Genomic DNA, 20543 nt, shown 5'->3' with positions numbered 1-20543 from the left:
TGTCTTTTGGCTCCCTCCCTCAGGTATTGAAAAAACATATAAATAGGAGCGTGACCTTATGTAGGTGTCAAATATAAATGTATATTCTCATATGATATCACTAGCTTTTGCCAGCGACTTCGTACGCATAAATAGGTGATTCCCATTTTCCCGTTCCCGTGGGAATTTAGGGAAATCCTCTCTTAGTGCTCCCCTACACTCCTTAAGGAACATACATGCCAAGTTTCAGCTTCCTAGGTCCAGTAGTATGGGCTCAGTAACGGAACAGTTTTTTTATAATTACAAATGATCATCAAGAAAACCTGTTCAAATTTCGTTGTACCTTAAAATTATTAAAGGATTGATTATTATTATTTTCTTTCTACTGAATTAGCGTGACACTAAAGAACCGATTTGAAAAATTCTTTCAAGCTTCTCAAGCTTACTTTATTGACAAATATTACGTTTACCAGTTCGAAACTCTCTATAATAGCATAACATTTAAATTTGGCAATGTGTCTGTTGTATTACCGCATGACGCCTATTGTGTACACGGACGCATGAAGATACGTTTATACATAGATATGAAAATAAACACTACAGAAAATATTAATCATGAGGAACTACGTGTGTATAGTAAGTATACATTCGTTTTAATCTAGGCAGGTTATCGCAAAACAGGCTTCAGCTTCATTTTCGCCAGACATAATAAAATCCCATAGACGTACTTATACATATTTTATTGTATCAAAAGGTAATATTACAGTTTCTAAACTAAAGATATAGATTATCACACAAAACACAAATAAAATTAGAAAAGCAATTGCTCACAATCTTATAACGAAAGTTAGACTAGGTAAGAAAGATCTATAATATCATATGCATCATAAAATAACATTTTCAGAACAAGCCGATTACAAATAGAGGTAAAAATATGTACTAAACAACAGAAAATACAATTTTGTTTATTATTCCTAAAATAGGTCGATGTTTCCGTCTTCCTCGGTTAACCTTTGTAAATACCAGTCTCTCGTAAAATAGCAAGAAATGGATGCCTGATGATTTCAAAAACTTCTCCAATTCTCTGCGAACAAAATAATAAGTATGTTAACCACAGGCTTGTTGTTACTCCCATACCCTCAATAAGGTAGATTAGGAATTTAAGGCCACAAGATAAATGATATTGTTTATCACCTCGACCAGTCTGTTATAATGAGCGTCATTGCTGTAATCGGTACCACGGCGCCATTTCATGAACTCTCTGATTGCAGCATCCTTGGATTCTTCGTGACGCGCGGGCAATTCCCCGAAAAGCTTGATGATGAAGGGAATCACGAAGATGGAGACAGCAGACGGCCGGCTGTACTTATCCATCAGCGTCTGGTACAGCCTCAGCGCTTGCTCCGCCGCTTGCTTATTGTTGAACTCATTCACTTCGTGCAGCTCAGCCAGACGCATCGCGAGATTCTATAAAAATAAGCAATTTAAATTGGCAACTCATCGGCCCAAAGCACGCATATAATTCAAACTGTACGGCCGCTCAGAACTACAAGAGATCAACATAATATTTATCTTGATGCATCAATAAAAACGCGTCCAGTTAAACTTCAAGAACCGATACAGACTCTTTCATTGTTATTTATCATATTAACAGTCACCAATATTTATAATAATAATTTCAAGAGTGTAGAATAGACTCAGAACTCTACGACCAACCTTGACTAACGCTGCCTTATATTCATCATCTTCGCTATCCACTCGGTTTGAGAGGAACTGCTCGAGGGCCATCTGCTTGCCTTTGTTATGTAGATCGTCAAGAGCTTTCGGGTGGAAGCAGCACATTTGTGGGCCCCACTCTGACACCATGTAGTTGTTGTACACATGCTCAGCGGCATGCAGAGCCATCTTATTTTTGTTTACATTCGCCTTTTCAAATTCCACAAAATATTCACCAATGTCCTAAAAAAAAATTACATAATAATTTAAACATAAAATTTACTAAAATATTATTAGTGAAACAAAACTCAAGAAAGAAAGCACAATCGTTATCAATAATATAAGAAAACAAACTTGTAGAAGTCGTTCCGCATGAGGATCGTCGTCTCGCCGCGTGGGAAGGTTCCTCCTCGCGTAGAAGGAAGTTGTAGCGAAGTCGACTGCTTCCCGGTGCTGCGTGGAGAGTCGCTCGGAGCTGACGCCCGACTGGTCCATCTCCAGCTTCATTCGCCTCACGTATGCTTCTCGTGCCTCCATCACGCTACTCTTGTTGTTCTGCTCGTTGATGACGCACAAGTGCTCGTAGCGTTGCTGCAACTTCTACAACGTTCAACTATTGTATAGTTGCTTTGTTCAATTTTATAATCTTTCTACGAAAGGATTTACAATTACACTAAACTTACACATAATAATTCTGAAATTCTATCGTCTTCTTCGCCTTCGGGCACCTCCCTGGCGGCATCGAAGACGTCTGTCGCCTGTCCCAGAGCTCCCGCGTGCAGGTCGGCCATGTCGTGGGGGTGCAGGCACAGCCGCGCGTGCTCCGCACACACGCGGCTCACCGCCGCCTCATACGCTTCCGTGGCACTAGTCATTGTTTCGCGAACCTTTATGTCGTTGTTCCACAAGTACTGGGACAACCTCGCACCCAACTCCTGGCAATGAATATGTCGAATATGAACAGTTTGTATGATGACATAGTAACGTGGGTGGCCCTGAATGTACACTAAGATAAGAAATGCATATTGATCGTACTACATAAGTGTACCTTTTTAAGTGCTTCCAGATGAGTGTCGACGTCGGCTTGAGAGGCCAGTTTCTTCTTTCCCACAAAGCGTCTCAGGGCTTGGTCCCGCGCTTGCTCGTGCCAGGCAGTGAGCGTGGCGTTGCTGACACTGAAGTTGTCGCGCACGCGCGCCTCCATGAGCTGCGAGTACAGCTCGCGCGCCTCGCGGGTCGCCGCCAGCAGACACGCGTCTGCCGTCGCCTGCAAGTGCCAGACACTACTAACTTAACATATTTACTCCTTTACTGCTGTAGGTGCTCTATCTATGTAATCATTACAGCAGCCACATTTGTCTCCATACGAGTCCAAATTCGTTGTTCACCTGAACTTAACTTTGTAGTTCCTTACCTTGAATATTGTCACGGCCTCAGGAACTTCATCACTATTAAAGATACCGACGTACGTCTTGAAGTAATCAAATAAGTCTTGGGTAGTGACGCGTTCACCGCTAATCAGCTTTGGGGTGAGGTATTTCGGGTCGAACAGAGAAGGTACTAACTCTATCAGGGCTAGTCTAAAATGTTCCCTCAAATCTGTAATCAAACAAACTCAAAATTATGTTAAACCTAAACCACCGCACCACACAGTCTTTTATAATTATGATTCATATGGATATCTCTAACATGACTCAAGCTTTAGAGTGTGATAAAAATTATGATATTTTATTAAAAGCATCGGCCCGGACACGATTTGAGAGTCCTGGAATTCTTAAAAGTAGCATGATATGACAGAAACATAAAATAAAGAAAATAGTAGAAATATTTTTATATAAGGAACTGGCCGGTACTCGCGGTGTTCCCCAGGGAACTATACTAGGATCGCCACATTTTACACTCTATGATAAAGACATATTAGTGAACACTGTAGAACGATTAGACAATAACATTTTCAAGATTTGTCCGGTGACTATCCTTTGGAACTGAGTATTTATAATTCTACAGTGTACTATGTTGTGTAAGTACAACTAAGTTTCGCTACCGATTGTAACGTTCTGTTCCGAATTGTCAGCATTGAAGCGCTATTATTATTTGTCATCAATCCTTTTCAAAAGTAAACCATCTGTGTTTCGTTTCAAAAACGCAGACAGTTGTCAGTACTAAAGCCAGTTGTCCTGGCTGGGGTGCACTTAGATACATCTTCTTGAACTGTAACTTTTTTACTTCTTTTGTACTTCAACACCATACATACACCTATATAAATAACGTAACGACGTAAGCTGTAATGTTTTAGGTATTGTAATAATTATTGTAAATGAATAAATAAATGTATAGTTATGAAGTATTGAAAATAATTGGTGTAAAGGATTTATATTTATAAATCAACTCAACGGTAACTTACCACGAAGGCACCCTGTAAACTTGAAGTCTTCGACGCTGTGGCCTGGATGTGGCATAAGGAAACACTTGATATCGTCAAAACACGAACGAATATGTTCCCGAACCTGCCGCAACTCTGCCTTCTGGTTCACCTTCGCCTGGACATCCGATAATATACTATATTTACCCGTTTATCCAAGATGATACCGACTCCTTAAAATAAATATTACCTGAAGCCTCTTATTGAGTAACGAAGATCCGCCCAGGAAGCCATAAGGATGCTCGAAGGCGTGCGGCCAATCCCTGACAAGAAACAGTAAAGTCTGGAACGCCTTGGACGTCGAATTGCACGCGAGCCTACCGTACTCCGTGAACAACTGATGGATGAGAAACACGACATTAATAAAACCGCAGCGTGAGCCCATCCACTACAAGTCAGTATGGATTATGAAACACTAGGCGACCTGTAAGTGTTGTAGATCATCCTCCTTGATGTTACCGGTCAGGTTGTAGATCTGCACGGACGAGATGAGGGTGGATAGCGCGAAGATTGTCGAATTCTGACCGATAGTCGTCTCCGTGTCGAAGGTGCCCTGCGTGTCCATCAACAGCACAGCCACCTACGACAACCATATTATTATACGAACAAAACTGTGTAGGTACAACAGATATAATAAGATAAAAAAAAACACAAACGAGAAATGCAGAGATAAAGATGACTCAAACTGAAACTCAAAATATTTATTTGCATGTTAAGGTATTATACTACCTAAACAGACAGACAAATTCTACCGATCGATAACTCAAATAACTAACTCACCTTTTCTCCAGTTGTTTCCAGTGTAGTAATAATAGGTTCCGACCAGAGATGGATGCCGGTGGTATTTCGCTCGCTGCCTCCTCGCCAGTGAAACCCTTGCAAAGGCTCATCCTCATTACCAAGCCACGCTCCGGTCTGCTGGTCACAGCGCTATTATAAAAATATTTATTACTAAAATGTTTCTGCCACGCAAAACATTTGTAAAATTGCCAAAGCTAATGTGTAAATATAACGATAAGTTTTTGTGTTAATGTAATGTTTTCAAAGTTCATGTAGGCTTTTGGTTGAATATCGTATAGGGTCATAAAATCAATAAGCACTCACAGGAGCGTTGAGGTATCTGAGGAAGAAGTCGAGAATGAAGGACTTGCCGCCGCGGTAGGCGCCGGCGACGCTGACCACCACCACGGGCAGGCCGCGCACGTCCTCGCGCAGCAGCACGCGGCGCAGCGCCCCCTCGTCCAGCTCGTACCGCGCCGCGCCCTCGCGCTCGCCCAGCTTCACCACCTGCACGCCTTCCCCCATCCCCCCCTTCTGTATTCCGCTCATTCTCCTGATATACACATTTTCCCCCATTAGTTAATTGAAATGATTAAATATTTTTTTATTCACAAATAGGCTACAAAGGCTACTTTTACACGTAAACACATATGTTAAAATTAGTACTTTGAATAATGTTTTTCTATTAATTATTATTTAATTACATTTACATTGCAATAAGTAAGTATGTAAGCGTGAAAATTGAGATATAATAATGACTTAGAAAATAGAGTAATTAATTAATTATTGAGTAAGTCTACTTATCAAAGGAGTATGACGCGCGCAATTCCAAGTATAGACATTTTCAGTGATATTTCTTTGATTATTAAATAAGGAAAACCAACTAGAAATAATTGTTTATTAAATAAACTTATAAATAAATACCTACTTTGATGCTTCTACTACTATATAAGGTAATAAATTAAAATAACATCAATGGAATGCGTAAGACTGTGGTAAGTATTATTCATCTGATTGATTAGCTCTTATTAATTATTGTTTATAAATATTATTAATGTCATATTGCGAAACTTATTCTAATTAATAATTGCCATGAGATGATGTCATATTTAAAAGGATTGGATCTGTATTACGTCCCAGGACCACACCACATGCCTAAACTTCTTGTGGAATAAATAAGTTAACAATTATGTATGTAACTAATTAATACATTGTTAGATTTCCCATAAATAACACTTTTGCATAAAACCAACTGCTTAGGTACATATAACAAATACAAACGCTGAAAATGCGCTGATCTGTTTAGGTATGTTTGTGGAGCTAACTGAAAATATTTAAAGAATTATTTAAAAAAAAGTCGATGAGTGTAGTAAATATTGATTAGAAGGAATTAAAATACCAAAATATTTATTTAAAAATTGATTTAGGCAGGCAGGTAAATATTGAATACAATTTTAAATCACAAACTGGCTAGAACAACGCCGATGTAACAGCGTTTTGTTTAAGTTTTAATTAAATGAACACAACATATACCTACTCTAATTACTCAAAGAAATGGAATTTCGATCGAAATTCAAATAGATATTCAATGTAAGACCCACTTTTCCCCATTTATCTGAAGTTATCCATACTCCGGCAACAAAATTATACCAATTATCGACCTTTAATATGTGCACCACTTGTTACGCAGTAAGCAACTCAAATGGCTTAAAAATATATTTATTACAATTAAAACACAAACTTATAATTTTATTAATAAAAAATTTACAATACAGTCTAGGACATACAGATTTACGGAAATGTGGAGAGATCGGAATAGAATGACTTCCAATGCTAGAGGCCAGGGCGCCTACTCTAATTCCACGAAAAACGAAGTTTCGTCCGAAACCACAGAATAATAAGTAAACGAAACTTCGCAGATTGCATACTACAATTCTATTTATTGCGAACTTTTGTGAACCAATATGAACAAATGAAATGAAGATAAATAAATAGGTTTTGATATGAAATTAAAAATAAAACGTTATTTAAAGTAATTCTATTAGTAAATCAATAAAACCTACGACCGAAGATTAAACGAAACTTCGGATTCGAGAACCGGAGTAGGGCCCCAGGTTTGCATATGGAACAATAATTCAAATAACTAATTGCAAGCTAATCGGTACAAACTATGGTTGTAAATTAATCATGTTTATACACAATTAAGACTATTGACCAACAAAAATCTGTTGGAGGCAAATCCTCCGCTAGCACCTTTTGCCTACCCCCCCCCCCCCCATGGCATTTAATGTGTAAAGGATCCTAAAAATGTTTATAACCCAATCATATTTATAGAAAATAAAGGATCTCAAAAATATACGCTAACTAATGAGTGTACTTTAACTAATGATCTCTATCTATATATCTCTCTCTCGATCTCTGCCTCTGTCTACCTCTTCAGAAAACAAAAAGCATTATGTTAAGAACGCTACAGCGTTAATCCCTTCATAACAATAACATAACATCATATCACAATAGGTTACTGTGATAACGTATAGTGATACAAGAAAAGGAAAAATTAACATTCTATTATTATCCTCATTTCAGCGAATAAAGTAAAGAACAGTGTGCGTAAAATTGAAAAATTTACCTCATTATATAAAACGATAAAGTAAGGTATCTCTTATATAAAACGATAAGGCAATAAAGATATCGTGTAGGTAGGCAATCATATGCATTATTGATAATTTAGATAGCCTCTTACCATCAGCTTACATTTTAATCAGCAATAATTAATTTCTCATTATACTATAAGTGGTAATTAGTCATACATTGTAGCTAGTAGCGTTTACATCATAACGGCGAAAAATACCATAACGTACATAAACACACACCTGGGTCCTACGAGAGGAGGCAGAAACGACAAAGACCACCAAGAACTTTGATATTTATAGCTTGCATGAACTTTGATATTTATAGCTTGCATCATCGTCAGGCTAAAGACGTCCAGTGCTGAACAAAGGCTTCCCCTTTAGTCCTCCACGTAGAACGACAAGCCGCTTGCATCACCTTCATGTATTAATTGATACAGCTTAGGAAAAAATTGTCTGATGCGGTGACAATCTGAACTAAGAAGCGATATCTTTGGCATTATTGTTTCACGAGTACATTCAGTGTCAAAATTATTAACTTGTTAATTTTTATGAAATATGAACTTGTTAATTATTTTAAAAAAGGAACATGTTATTGCGTTACTATTGACATCAATTATTCCATAAGTACTCTTTTTTGCCAAGCTGTACAAGTATCTCCATTTTTTATACAATAGGCCGGCAAACGAGCAAACATGTCACCTGATGGTAAGCAATCAGGTGACAACACCAGGAGTGCGATTCACTAAGACGAAACATCTTTACAACCAAGAAACATCCGAGTAAAAAAATCTGTAAGTATTCTTTAGTTAAAACTACGCGATCGTGGCGCCTCGAAGATGTAGGTGGCGCGACATAGAACTAAAATATTGTTCTGCATGTGTGAAAAAAGGTATTCAGCAACAAAAACACATCTTCGCCTTGGACAACGGCGTGTTCGCTCTAGATTTTAATTGTCAAACCGTAAAGTAAGCTTGTAAGTTAGTTACAAGAACAAGTACTTAGTTACAAGTACATTGCCGGCCTTTCAGACGGATTGTTCGAGGCATTGGGTGCAATTCCCACGTTGCCTAAAGCTTTTAACTATGATAAATGAGTATTAAATTTCAGTAATAGTCTTATTATTATATATGTTACATTACCTAGTAATGTAAGTACATAAGGACAGAAGAACGTAAACTTACCTAATTTACTTTTCAATATATTTTCGTAGTTGTGCAATAAGTTTCGATTCACTTAACTATAAAGTTTAATAAGCGCCGAATACGAACGTCCGTCCACCACGGGATTTCTGTATATAATGATAAGTCTGATACAAATCTGATACACTCATTGTGAAAAGTTTTGTTAGTATACAATCCAACCGGCATTCAGACTTTTCACGAGAAATGGTGTAAAAATAATTTAAACTGTAATATAATTGCCATTGAGTTTATATTGCATCATCAACGGTTGGCTTTTATTACATTTTGCCGTGCGAATGTTTACAACTAAAAATAGAGTAGTGTATGATAACCGGAGTCAGAATGTGTATTGTTGCCAGGTTATATACAATTCTACTTTCTCGGTAGGTATTTTTATACTTAAACAAAATATAAGTTTATATGTAAGTTTTTGTATATGACGTATGTATACGCATAGTTGCCTGATTATAAAGGTTTAAATAAATAAAAAAAATACCTGTATAAAATTTATGTATGTCTACAAATACACATCTGTTATCAATTTAACATCTTTATCATTTATCATAATGTTACATAAGTTCAGCTGATTGCGTCATTGGTTGAGTGGTAACAAGCACTACTACTACTGCAAACCAAAGGTTCTAAGATTCGCTTCCTGGGTCGCAAAGCAAAGTTATATCAGACTTTTGCCAGTTTCCCTCACCACCTTAAAAAAATATAAACACTTATTCGACATTTGTTTATCGGAAAGATCTTAACTATAGGTACTTGTAGTGATCTATACATATAATAAAATCGTAGAAAAGTGCTGTCTGTACATTGAAAATAAAAATAAAAAAAATAGCAGGGGTTATTGTTATGTCGATGTCGAACCCAAAAATGTAATTAACTTTTTTTTGTCTGTTTGTCTGTTTGTCTGTTTGTCTGTTTGTCTGTTCGTCTGTGCGCGCTAATCTCAGAAACGGCTGATCCGAGTTGGATGCGGTTTTCACGAATATATTGTGGGATGCTTAAATTTACATTTAGTGTTTGTTTCATGTCAATCGGTTCATAAATAAAAAAGTTATGTCAAATTAAAGAATCACGTCGAACATTCTATGATTATACCATTAATCTCCGCAACTATTTGACGGATTTGGTTGAAATTTGGTACAGATATAGTTTAGAACCTTAGAAAGGACATAGATATATTTTTATTTCAAAAATCAAAAAATAAAATAAAAATAAAATAAAAATAAAATAAAAATAAAATAAAAATAAAAATAAAAATAAAAATAAAAATAAAAATAAAAATAAAAATAAAAATAAAAATAAAAATAAAAATAAAAATAAAAATAAAAATAAAAATAAAAATAAAAATAAAAATAAAATAAAAATTAAAATAAAATAAAAATAAAATAAAAATACAATAAAAATAAAATAAAAATAAAATAAAATAATAATAAAATAAAAATAAAATAAAAAATAAATTTATTCCGGACATACAGCGCCATCTATTGTTCAATTTCGTACTTATAGTACGGAATTGAACAATGTCGGGCTGTTCCTATACTCCGTAGATAGATGGCGTTGATCGCGCAATGGTGTAATTACAATTGTTCAGTTCATGTTATTGTTTTAATTCATTGGAAATTTGTTTTTACAAAATAGTAAAAAGCAATGAAAAATATAACATAATACAACTTTTAGTACAAAGAAAACGCTCTAACGGAGTATAGATAATTCTATGTCGATCGTTACACGACTTCGGTTCATGTTATTGTTTTAATTCATCGAAAAAAGTTAACAAATAGTAAAAAGGTATGAAAAAAATTATATCAATATAATTAAACTTTTAGTACAAAGAAAATGCCCGAACGGAGTATAAATAAATAATCCAAGTTGTCTTTATCCTCGATAGATGGCGTTGGGATCGAAATAGATAGCGCTATGGTTTCGTTACATTCATTTGGTTGGGTATCGGCCGAGCGCTTCGGTACTATTGTAGAAAATGTGTATTATCAGTCGTATGATTATTTGTCTGTAGTGGTCCTGCTGTTTCGTATATTCTAAATTGGTTTCGTTGTATTTGTCAATTAATAAGTTTATTTGTTGGGTTTTCCTGGTTTTCTGGTTAAACTTTTTAACGTAGGTTTAGTTTGATATCGATTATTAGTAGTTACTGTAGTTAGTTTTTTTAATAAAATTGTAAGTCTAATTTATAAATTAATTAGATTAGATTTAAGTCGTTTCTTTTAAATTATTTAGTTTAAGCTTGGTTATTATAGCATAAAGGATAGGTTCTAATATAATTTCTTTTTTAATTGTTATAAATTCGTAATTCGTAGCTTTCTTTAGTTTTAAGTTAGTTTTCATCTTAAGTTCGGAAAGATTATAATATTTCTTTAGTTAAAGTCCGTTTTTAAACTATTTTTTCAATGCCCTAAGTGAGTATACATCTATTAAAATCAAACGCAGAGCTCATTATGTTGATTTTTGAAGAGTTCCCTGGAATATCTTCCACATCTCATTTTTGAAAAGATCCCGCGAGATCGGGAACTCATCATCATCATCAGCCTATAGCTATGGGAACTATGTGGTTAAAACCAAAAATTTGCCGGAAGTCACTATTCCACGCGAACGAAGTCGCGGGCAAAAGCTAGTCTTTAATATAAATATTTAACGCAATCATTCGTGTTCAATTCAATTTACATTACTATAACTATTCAACAATATTTTTATAAAATAAATATCAGAACACATTAGTAGAAATTTGAATAACTGTATGGCAACACTACGGTGTGGTCGGGCCTGCCCCTCGCCAGATGTTCTGTCTCAAAATCAAACAAAGTCGTAAAATATACAAAGATTAAGCAAATAGACTGTACGTATGTGTACAGTTTATACCTATTTATTCAATAGTATGAATTGAATGATAAGCCTTATCACAATCAATTTATCCACAATAAATAACTGGTAATACTTAGTACTGCTTACTAAGTACTGGTAGTACTTAGTAATCGTAATATTTGTTTATTTATTAAGTTATTTACAAATTCTCGTACAATCGTGACGGAATATTGACTGAAACTGAAGATGTTTGCCTATCCCGAGGAAATAGGATGTGAATATTCGATATAGTATGTACCTACTCGCCTACTCCGGACAGACTTACATAGAAATAGATACTATGAACTAATTACAGTAACTACACAAAAATATTATATTGCTATCCATTTTACCTTAATTTTCATAGAGATGCAGGCAGATGCACATTTAACGCACCAGTACTTTGTCCTTATACTATATAAATTTTATTTAGACTTTTTAAGTACACATAATTAAATATGATTTTACATAAAGGCGGGCTTAAGCCCGCCCCTAACAATGAGACAGTAGAGAATTATTGTATTACTCGTCATTAACTAATCTTACCACTTAAGTAGTGTCTTGTTATCTTCGTCTATATTTTCATACTCTATGAATATCTGAAGTGACGTCACCTCGCTACGCGGCCACGGAAAGTCCCGTAGAACACGCGATACACGCGACACTAATTTTAGTATTGCCAGATTCACAATTACTAAGTGCCTACCATATTTCAAGTATCTACATAATAATATAATAAATTATAGTTGTATAATTGGTATATCGTAGCCCTATTAACAGAGATGTACCTAAGTAAAACACCAGTGTATTCGCTGCATTAGCATCATATTCATATTCCCAGTCTCACAACGCAATAGAAAACCACAGTCTATTACTGTGGATAACAACTGATAAAATACATTTGTGCATCTCTGTCAATCCCTCTTCCACAAAAGATTTTATTTTAGATCACAACCGTACCGTACAACCGCTCACATCTGCGAATTGCCAAGCGGGTTACCGGGGTCCGGCTCCAAAAGCAGGAGTAGGAAATGGGTGGTTATTAGTCGGTAAGAGTCTGAAACTACAACTACTCAAAAAAAAGCTAGCTCACATCTACCTACCTCGATTATATTCGTCGTCGCCGTTACTACTATTTTCTTCCAAATTGGTACGATTTTTTTGTATTGGTAACAGTGAAAAATCCGTATCAAAAAGCACTTATTCTATTTATAACACAGGGTTTCCCGATTCATGGTAAGAATGCATTAAATTATAGTATCTATCGGGTAAGCTTAAGGTTCAAATTAGGTTCAATGGAGCGGTTGAAAGCCTTTATAAATTGAAGAGATTGTTATAAACAAGATGCAGATACCAAAGAACTTTGCACAGAAGCAGTTGTGTGTCTACTCACTGTTCTTATTGTAATAGAAAGAAGTGTGAACGTCATTAGGTATTTTAATGTAAATAAAAGAGATGATGGACTATTCAAGAAGTGGTGAGTACATTATTATCGTGATTAGTTACTACTTGTATATCTGTCTATACGAAATGAATCCAACACAAATATAATTATTCAATTCAAGTAATTCTGGAGATACGCGTTCAAACAAACAAATTCTTCAGCTTTATTTACCTATCAGCTGAAGAGTTGGTCAGTAGATACGAAACGGCATTAAAAAAAAGGACTCGAAGAATTTTAACAAAAATACATGTAATTAAGCCTTAGTTCGGTACCCGGTGAGATGTGTGAGTAGTGTTTTTAGGGTGGGGAATATACATTGTAGACTCCGTATGTGCAGTGGCGTAGCATAAGTGTCGGCTGCCCGGGGCCGAAGACAAATTTACATTTTTTTATGTTTAACTTTGTATTTTAATTTAATGTATACTATACATTACATACGAACCTACATCACTACATAGTATAAAACAAAGTCGCTTTCGCTGTCCCTATTTCTTTTTGTATGCTTAAATCTTTAAAACTACGCAACGGATTTTGATGCGGTTTTTTTAATAAATAGAATGATTCAAGGTTTATATGTATAATACATGCATAATATATATCACCATTGCACCCATGCGAAATTTTTCGGCGAGAACAGTCATCATTACTTTGCGTTAGATCGTTGTTAAAGTTAATATAAAAAGTTTATCTAATTTTTACAATCACGTATAATATTGATATTAGTGATGTAATGAATGTCATCTTTTACATATTCGCGAAAGCGAATGCAAATATTTACCTAAGAATTTAGACCAATTTTTTTATGGCTTCGTTTTTACTGTTTACTTGACGCGCGAGTCGCAGCGCATATCTATTTGTAATTGTTTAGAGGTCTTCAAGGTTTAGTTTAGATGTCTAAGTGAACATCAAAACGACTAGAAGTTGACTTGATGCTTTCTTAGACCTCTAAGTAACTAGATTGCCTCGTTGGTCGAATGCTTAGCAACTGACGGGTCTCGGGTTTGATTCGCGGGTCAGACAAAGTACTGCTGGGCGTTTTTCGATTTTTCGAAAGATATCTACCTATTGCTTCAAACATTTCAATTTTACTTTTACTTATTGTTCATTTTTTTTTAACTAAAAAGTGCCAACCGGTGCAGGCCGGCCTGCTCCTGCTGCCCCCACTATGCTAGGCCAGTGTGTATATGTACTATCTTAATCAATATTTACAGTGTTTGCACTTGGGTATATACTAAAGATTAGATAACACTAATGCTCCTCAGTATCGGGTTAAGTTTTCCATGACAATAAACAGAGCATCACTATACCTTGTAGTGTAGGACTGCGGAAATGAATATTGGAGTGTTTTAAATACCTAAGTACTTGTTTCTACTTACTCGTCTAGCCCGAAGAGGTTATTCAAGTATTTTCTCATGGAATTTCACAAATTAAGTACCTAAGTATGAATGTAGAGATACCTAAAGCCCTGCTTATTACTCTCACGGGTGTCGTAGAATCCGACGTTCTGTGACACAGATGAAGTGAACTGTCACTGACTTACTATTGACTACGACGACGATGATGATGATAATTTTACTGCGTCAGGAATTCATAAAAACACTTAATTAAAATGGATGTAGGTATTTAACATCTTTAAAGTTGTCAGCCATCGTAGTTTTGCATAATATCATATTGTCAGGGAACATGAGCGACATGGAGCGCGGCGAGGGCATACAGGTGGTGAAGCTGGGCGAGCGCGAGGGCGCGGCGCGGTACGAGCTGGACGAGGGGGCGCTGCGCCGCGTGCTGCTGCGCGAGGACGTGCGCGGCCTGCCCGTGGTGGTGGTCAGCGTCGCCGGCGCCTACCGCGGCGGCAAGTCCTTCATTCTCGACTTCTTCCTCAGATACCTCAACGCGCCTGTAAGTACCTCCACTCTATTCCTTTTCTTTCTTCAGACGATCTTCTATTCTAGCCTAAATACATGTCCTCTTCTCATGTCCTAGCGCGAGAGTCAGGTGAATGGCGATTGGATGGGGAGCGAGGACGAGCCACTGAGAGGGTTTCACTGGCGAGGTGGCGATGATCGGGACACCACCGGTATCAACCTGTGGTCGAAACCTTTCATCAGCACCCTGCCCACTGGTGAAAGGGTGGGTAACGTTATGCTTAAATACTTCTATTTGAAATAATAAGGTTTTTGTTGCTAGGCATTTCTGAGCTTTTGGTCAATTATTTAGATTGTTATCAAACATAAATGAGTATAACATTGAATCGGAGCCAGTTCATGGGAGTTGTGCGAGTCGGAATATTTCCTTCAAACTTTCCTACAATAATATTTAGACATTGTGTGTGTGCTACATCGTGCAGTTTCATGTAAACGATTGCTATTTATACTTATTTATGCACACCATATGTGCTACGTGCTGCGAGTACCTAGTTACCTACCTATATAGGTAGATAGGTTTTATGTTAATTTAAAATTATATTTTCTCAGTTGTATTTTGAAGGTCACGGATCTAAACATTCAGACTATTTATCAGGTAGCTGTGCTGCTGATGGACACACAGGGCACCTTCGACTCGGAGACGACTATTGGCCAGAACTCGACAATCTTCGCGCTGTCCACGCTCATATCGTCCGTGCAGATCTATAACCTGTCCGGCAACATCAAGGAGGATGATCTGCAGCACTTGCAGGTGGTTTTGTGTTCCATAAACTATACTAACTCCGAGCAAAATGTGTTTAATTGAATCATAGGGTAGGCTGAGGCTGCGGTTTTATTAATGTCGTGTTTCTCTTTCGCCAGCTGTTCACGGAGTACGGTAGACTCGCGTGCGACACTGACTCCAAAGCGTTCCAGACTCTACTGTTCCTCGTCAGAGATTGGCCCAATGCATTTGAACACTCTTATGGATTCCAAGGCGGGTCCACGCTACTCAACAAAAGGCTACAAGTAAAATCAATATTACCTTTTAACTACATTTCTATGTCCAGTTTTAAGTTCCATTGCTCCAAAAGGAAATTACAGAACTATTAGGAATAACTATGTATCTTTTGTCCGTCTGTTAAGACCCTTTAAATATATCAAGAAAGATGTATGAAGACGATGATCTGAAGAATGAAACCTATTAACTGTATATACTAATAATAAACTAATAATAATGGACATATGTACCTACTTAAAACGTACGTATTACGTACCTAATATGGAAAATTGGGTGAACTGTTGATACCCTCTGCTATTATTAATTAAGTATCGGAGAATTCCGAGATTTTCAGTGCGATTTTATGCTTTATGTGAATTCCCAGACGACCCCGAAACAAAAGCCAGAGTTACGAGAAGTACGGGAGCACATAAGGTCGTGTTTCGATAAGATGCTTTGTTGCCTGATGCCGCACCCGGGCCTTACTGTAAACAACCAATTCTTCGCCGGTTGTGTGCGAGGTCAGTATTAGACATACAGTCACGGAGTCTGAATTTGTACCCGGTGTATGACAATGGAGATTTTCGAGTTAATTATACTTTCTAAGATTATTTAGACACCACTGACAAACGGTGAAGACGCGTAAGAAAACATCGTGAGCAATACTTTTTTCGAAATGTCAAAATCTTGTTTTCTAGAAATTTTGTAAGTGCGTAGTACCTACTCGTAAAACCTTCAAGAGAAACATTAATTTTTCAGAATTGACACCAGATTTCCGAAAAACTCTTTTGGAGTTGGTTCCTTCCCTGTTCGAAACGACACGGCTCGTTCCAAAGATGGTAACAGGCCAGCGTATCCAATGTCAAGATTTATTTGATTACTTTCAAAAGTACTTGAATATCTTTAACAGCGATGATTTACCCGAAGCAGTCACCATTTTAAAGGTTAGTTTGTACCTATTTTGCAGAAATCTATAAGTATACAGGGACTTTTCAGCGATTTAAAAGGTAATTGATTCACCTTTTACTTATAAACCCAACGTCTCAAATATCGCGGTTTGTTACATATTTATGTTTTTTATTGAAATGAAAATATACCCAAAACGTTTTCGCAACATTACATGAGATATTGAGGGCTCTGTGAGGAATAATAGAGGGAAAGGATCGCCGTCCAATTGTTAGAACATACTTATAATATGTTACTAACAGGCTAATGTTGTGTAGACAGACACCATGGTGATGGTGCATTCTTTTCGTTCACTCTTCCATTACCGTTTCGGATCTAGCTGCACTAACGGTGACACTTTAACGTCTTACTTTACTTTACTTTCACATCTTTAGGTGATGTGGTAGCATAGTGTGTAGGCTGGATAGTGGACATAGTGTGTGGTCGATTAAGCCAACCTGTTGGCGGCAACTCACATAGAGCACCTGTAGCAGTAAAGGAGTAAATAAGTTAGTATCTAGCTATGTTTGGCACTTGCAGGCGACGGCAGACGCGTGCCTGCTGGCGGCGACGCGCGAGGCGCGCGAGCTGTACTCGCAGCTCATGGCGGCGCGCGTGCGCGACAACTTCAGTGTCAGCAACGCCACGCTCACTGCCTGGCACGAGGAAGCGCGGGACAAAGCCCTGAAACGCTTCACAGAGAAGAAGAAACTTGCCGCACAGGCCGACGTCGATGCTCACCTTGAAGCACTCAAAATGGTAGACATTAATAAACTTACAAATACTTTCCAGCAAGTTTCTGCCGGAATGGTATGTCAGTCTTTGTAATTTTCAGGAATTAGATGCTTGTCAGGCACAACACAATCGGGACAATGAGTTTAAGGTTCAAGACACTATGTCCCTCGCTAAGATTGCCTACGAGGCGGCGGTGAGCCGCGTGTCCGCGGAGCACGCGCGGCTGTGCCTGCACCCGCGGGACCTGGACGAGCTGCACGCTGATGCACTGCGACAGGCACTAGAAATCTTCAGTGCCTCCAGAGACGTATCCCAAGACGAAGAAGATATCAAAAAAACTGATCTACTAAACGTGAGCTGCTACTATTATTCTTATTCGGTTACTCTAAGTTCATAAATACACTTGCTAGTTTCAATATCGTATACTTAAACCTTGGCAACGATTATAAATAAAATACAATAAAACCTACATATTTTATTACATTGTTATATTTACAGACTTTAGAGCAGCTTCATGAGAATTTGTCGGTGATCAGTAATCGGAATAACTTAAGCGCTGTGTGGGAGGCGCGGGACACCTACGTGAGACGAATGAGGATGGACATGGACCAGACGGGCGTGAGCTCGGAGCGACTGATCGCGCAGCACGAAGACGCAGTGCAACTGGCCAAAACCGCGTTCTACAACATGAGGAGCCGCCCCACTCAGCATGCAAATGACGCGTTCATGGACCGTCTTTTACAAGTATGTATTTTATTGGCCTTTCATCTATGTCTGTACATATATATTCTAGCTTAACTAGCTTCAGTCAACAAGTGTATATGCGAAAATAGTATGTGGGTGGGTGGGTATACTACCTAAAACTTTCCATTGCAATCTTAGGTTGTATTGTAAGACGTGTAATATGCATATTTGTATACTTATTTCAGGAAATCACCACCTGCTTTGCGGATATGGAAAAATCGAATAATTACAGCAACATGGTGGCGATGCAGGCGGCTGAACACGCGTACAACAACTACATAACGCGGGCGTGGGGCCCGCAGACGTGCTGCTTCCACCCGCGCGCGCTGGAGGACTTGCACAACAAAGCTGTCACTGAAGTGACGTCTGAGATCCTCGCCAAACGACCTGAGCGCGATACAACAGAATTTAAGGCCGCATTAAACGAGGCAAGTGACCCTACTATTATTAAACAAATGCTTACAAACACAGAATACCATGTCATAATTATGTCCTGAGCTGCGGACGACCTAACGGGTTACCGAGGTTCCGACTCGAAGCAGGAGTAAAATCGGGGTGGTTTTTAGTCAGTACTCCTTCCTGATATTGAAAATTTCAAAATTAAAGTAAAGTACAAGTTAATAAAATTTAATAATTAACTTTTTTTTTGGCAGATTTTTACAAAACGTTACAACGAATTGAAAAACGTTAACGTATACAACAACGAGCAAGCAGTGGTTTATGCACTACTAGTGTATGAATCAAAGAGGAAATACGTTAGGACGGAAAGTCAATCGATTTTTGGTCTTATAACCACTTCCATAGACAGATGGATGACGAAACATGAAGATGCCAAACGTGCTGCCATTACTGAATTTAAGACCAGGCGGCGCGGGGCTGATTACGATCCTGATCAATTTTACGATGATCTTTTAAAGGTAAATGGCATATTTCATTATATTTCTTAGGTTACTAAGGTACTAGGTACTAAATGCATGGGTTTACTACATACTTTTAATTGTCGACCGTAGTGATACCATGGTCTCACAGAAAACCGATGTGAAATAACGCTTGCGTTGTGTGAGTGAGGTTACCGGAGGCCCAATTCCCTCCTTCCCAATCACAACACTGGGGGTTAGCCCCCAAAAGGCCGGTAACGCACTTGTAACGCCTCTGGTGTTTCAAGTGTCCATGGGCGGTGGTGATTGCTTACCATCAGGTGATCCGTCTACTCGCTTACGTGTTCCATAAAACCTACGTCTTTCATTTCGCGAATTTCCGCTTTGGACCTATTCAGTAATTTCATGAATTTGTATCTTCTACAGGTATCCTGATTGTGATTTTTTTCCTCGTGCAAGTTATTAATCATTATATTTTTGTTCACAGAAAATTGAGAGAGCGAAGTAAGTAAATCATTGATTTGCGTGAAGCACGATATTGGCATTACTACAGCAGTTCAACGTGTTTCGCAAGTAAAAACATACCGAGCAATTTTTTTTCATTTTGTCAAAATAAGTAAGAAATTCACATTTTTATATACCTAATTATGTACCGAAAATGTAAATTATTTTTTGTTAAATAAACTATTCACTGGTAATTTTTATATTGTTTTATGACTATGAACTCCTACACGTAACTTAATATAGGTAATGCAAATTCCTGTGTGGCTGCGTGTTGTTATGTGTACATCCATTGACAGAGTTCCATATAATATCATGCGAGTAAAAACAAGGAAAATGACACAAAACATTATTTTAATCAAAACGCCTTTAATATTCAGAACATCATGCTAATGTCAAGTTGTTTTTACAAAACAAAAGATCTTCTAAACGGCAATAAAGCATATTTTATTCAACATTGCGATATCATCGAGTCTAATAAAAGTACAAATTCATATCTCGTTAGCTTAAGCCGAAATACCTACTTATGTAAAATAGTGTTTGTGTAACATTCATTACTTATAAAGGTTGCGTTTTATTTAAATATTAGAAATGCAGTTAATTTAGTGAGGCAACATTTATAAATAATTAATGTTCGTTTAATTCATACCGACACCTAAACGGAATAGAAAATTGAGCTCTAAATTGTCAAGTCAATATAAAACCTGTGATCGTATCCTCCGCACCATTCTTCTTCCACGATTGAACATTAGTAGCATAGAATGTATTCAAGTAGTATGCAGCATTATTATTATAATGCCAACACTCGTGTAC

General features: G+C 37.3%; 2 protein-coding genes and 1 long non-coding RNA gene across 3 annotated transcripts in view; 1 reads left to right on the top strand and 2 right to left on the bottom strand.

The window, feature by feature from the left end:
• Positions 1-20543, bottom strand: part of LOC126911435 (uncharacterized) — a 71960-nt gene that overhangs the window by 5115 nt on the left and 46302 nt on the right. The window lies entirely within an intron of this gene.
• On the bottom strand, positions 701-8877 carry LOC118270409 (atlastin-like). The gene is made up of 13 exons (XM_050698512.1): positions 8712-8877; positions 5222-5450; positions 4898-5047; positions 4542-4697; positions 4308-4454; positions 4100-4235; positions 3110-3294; positions 2744-2962; positions 2379-2630; positions 2050-2295; positions 1696-1938; positions 1174-1446; positions 701-1063 (listed from the first exon to the last, which is right to left on the bottom strand). Exons 2-13 carry the CDS (start codon positions 5444-5446, stop codon positions 986-988), a joined length of 2310 nt encoding a protein of 769 aa, XP_050554469.1. The 5' UTR covers positions 5447-5450; positions 8712-8877; the 3' UTR covers positions 701-985.
• On the top strand, positions 12889-19933 carry LOC118273724 (atlastin). The gene is made up of 13 exons (XM_035590839.2): positions 12889-13056; positions 14702-14922; positions 15007-15153; positions 15544-15699; positions 15810-15956; positions 16313-16448; positions 16687-16871; positions 17413-17631; positions 17708-17959; positions 18106-18351; positions 18537-18779; positions 19005-19268; positions 19717-19933. Exons 1-13 carry the CDS (start codon positions 13035-13037, stop codon positions 19735-19737), a joined length of 2259 nt encoding a protein of 752 aa, XP_035446732.2. The 5' UTR covers positions 12889-13034; the 3' UTR covers positions 19738-19933.

The sequence above is a fragment of the Spodoptera frugiperda genome, chromosome 15 (genome assembly GCF_023101765.2).
Source record: "Spodoptera frugiperda isolate SF20-4 chromosome 15, AGI-APGP_CSIRO_Sfru_2.0, whole genome shotgun sequence".
In the NCBI taxonomy this organism is placed as follows: Eukaryota; Metazoa; Arthropoda; class Insecta; order Lepidoptera; family Noctuidae; genus Spodoptera; species Spodoptera frugiperda.
This window is presented reverse-complemented; position numbering and strand designations above follow the sequence as displayed.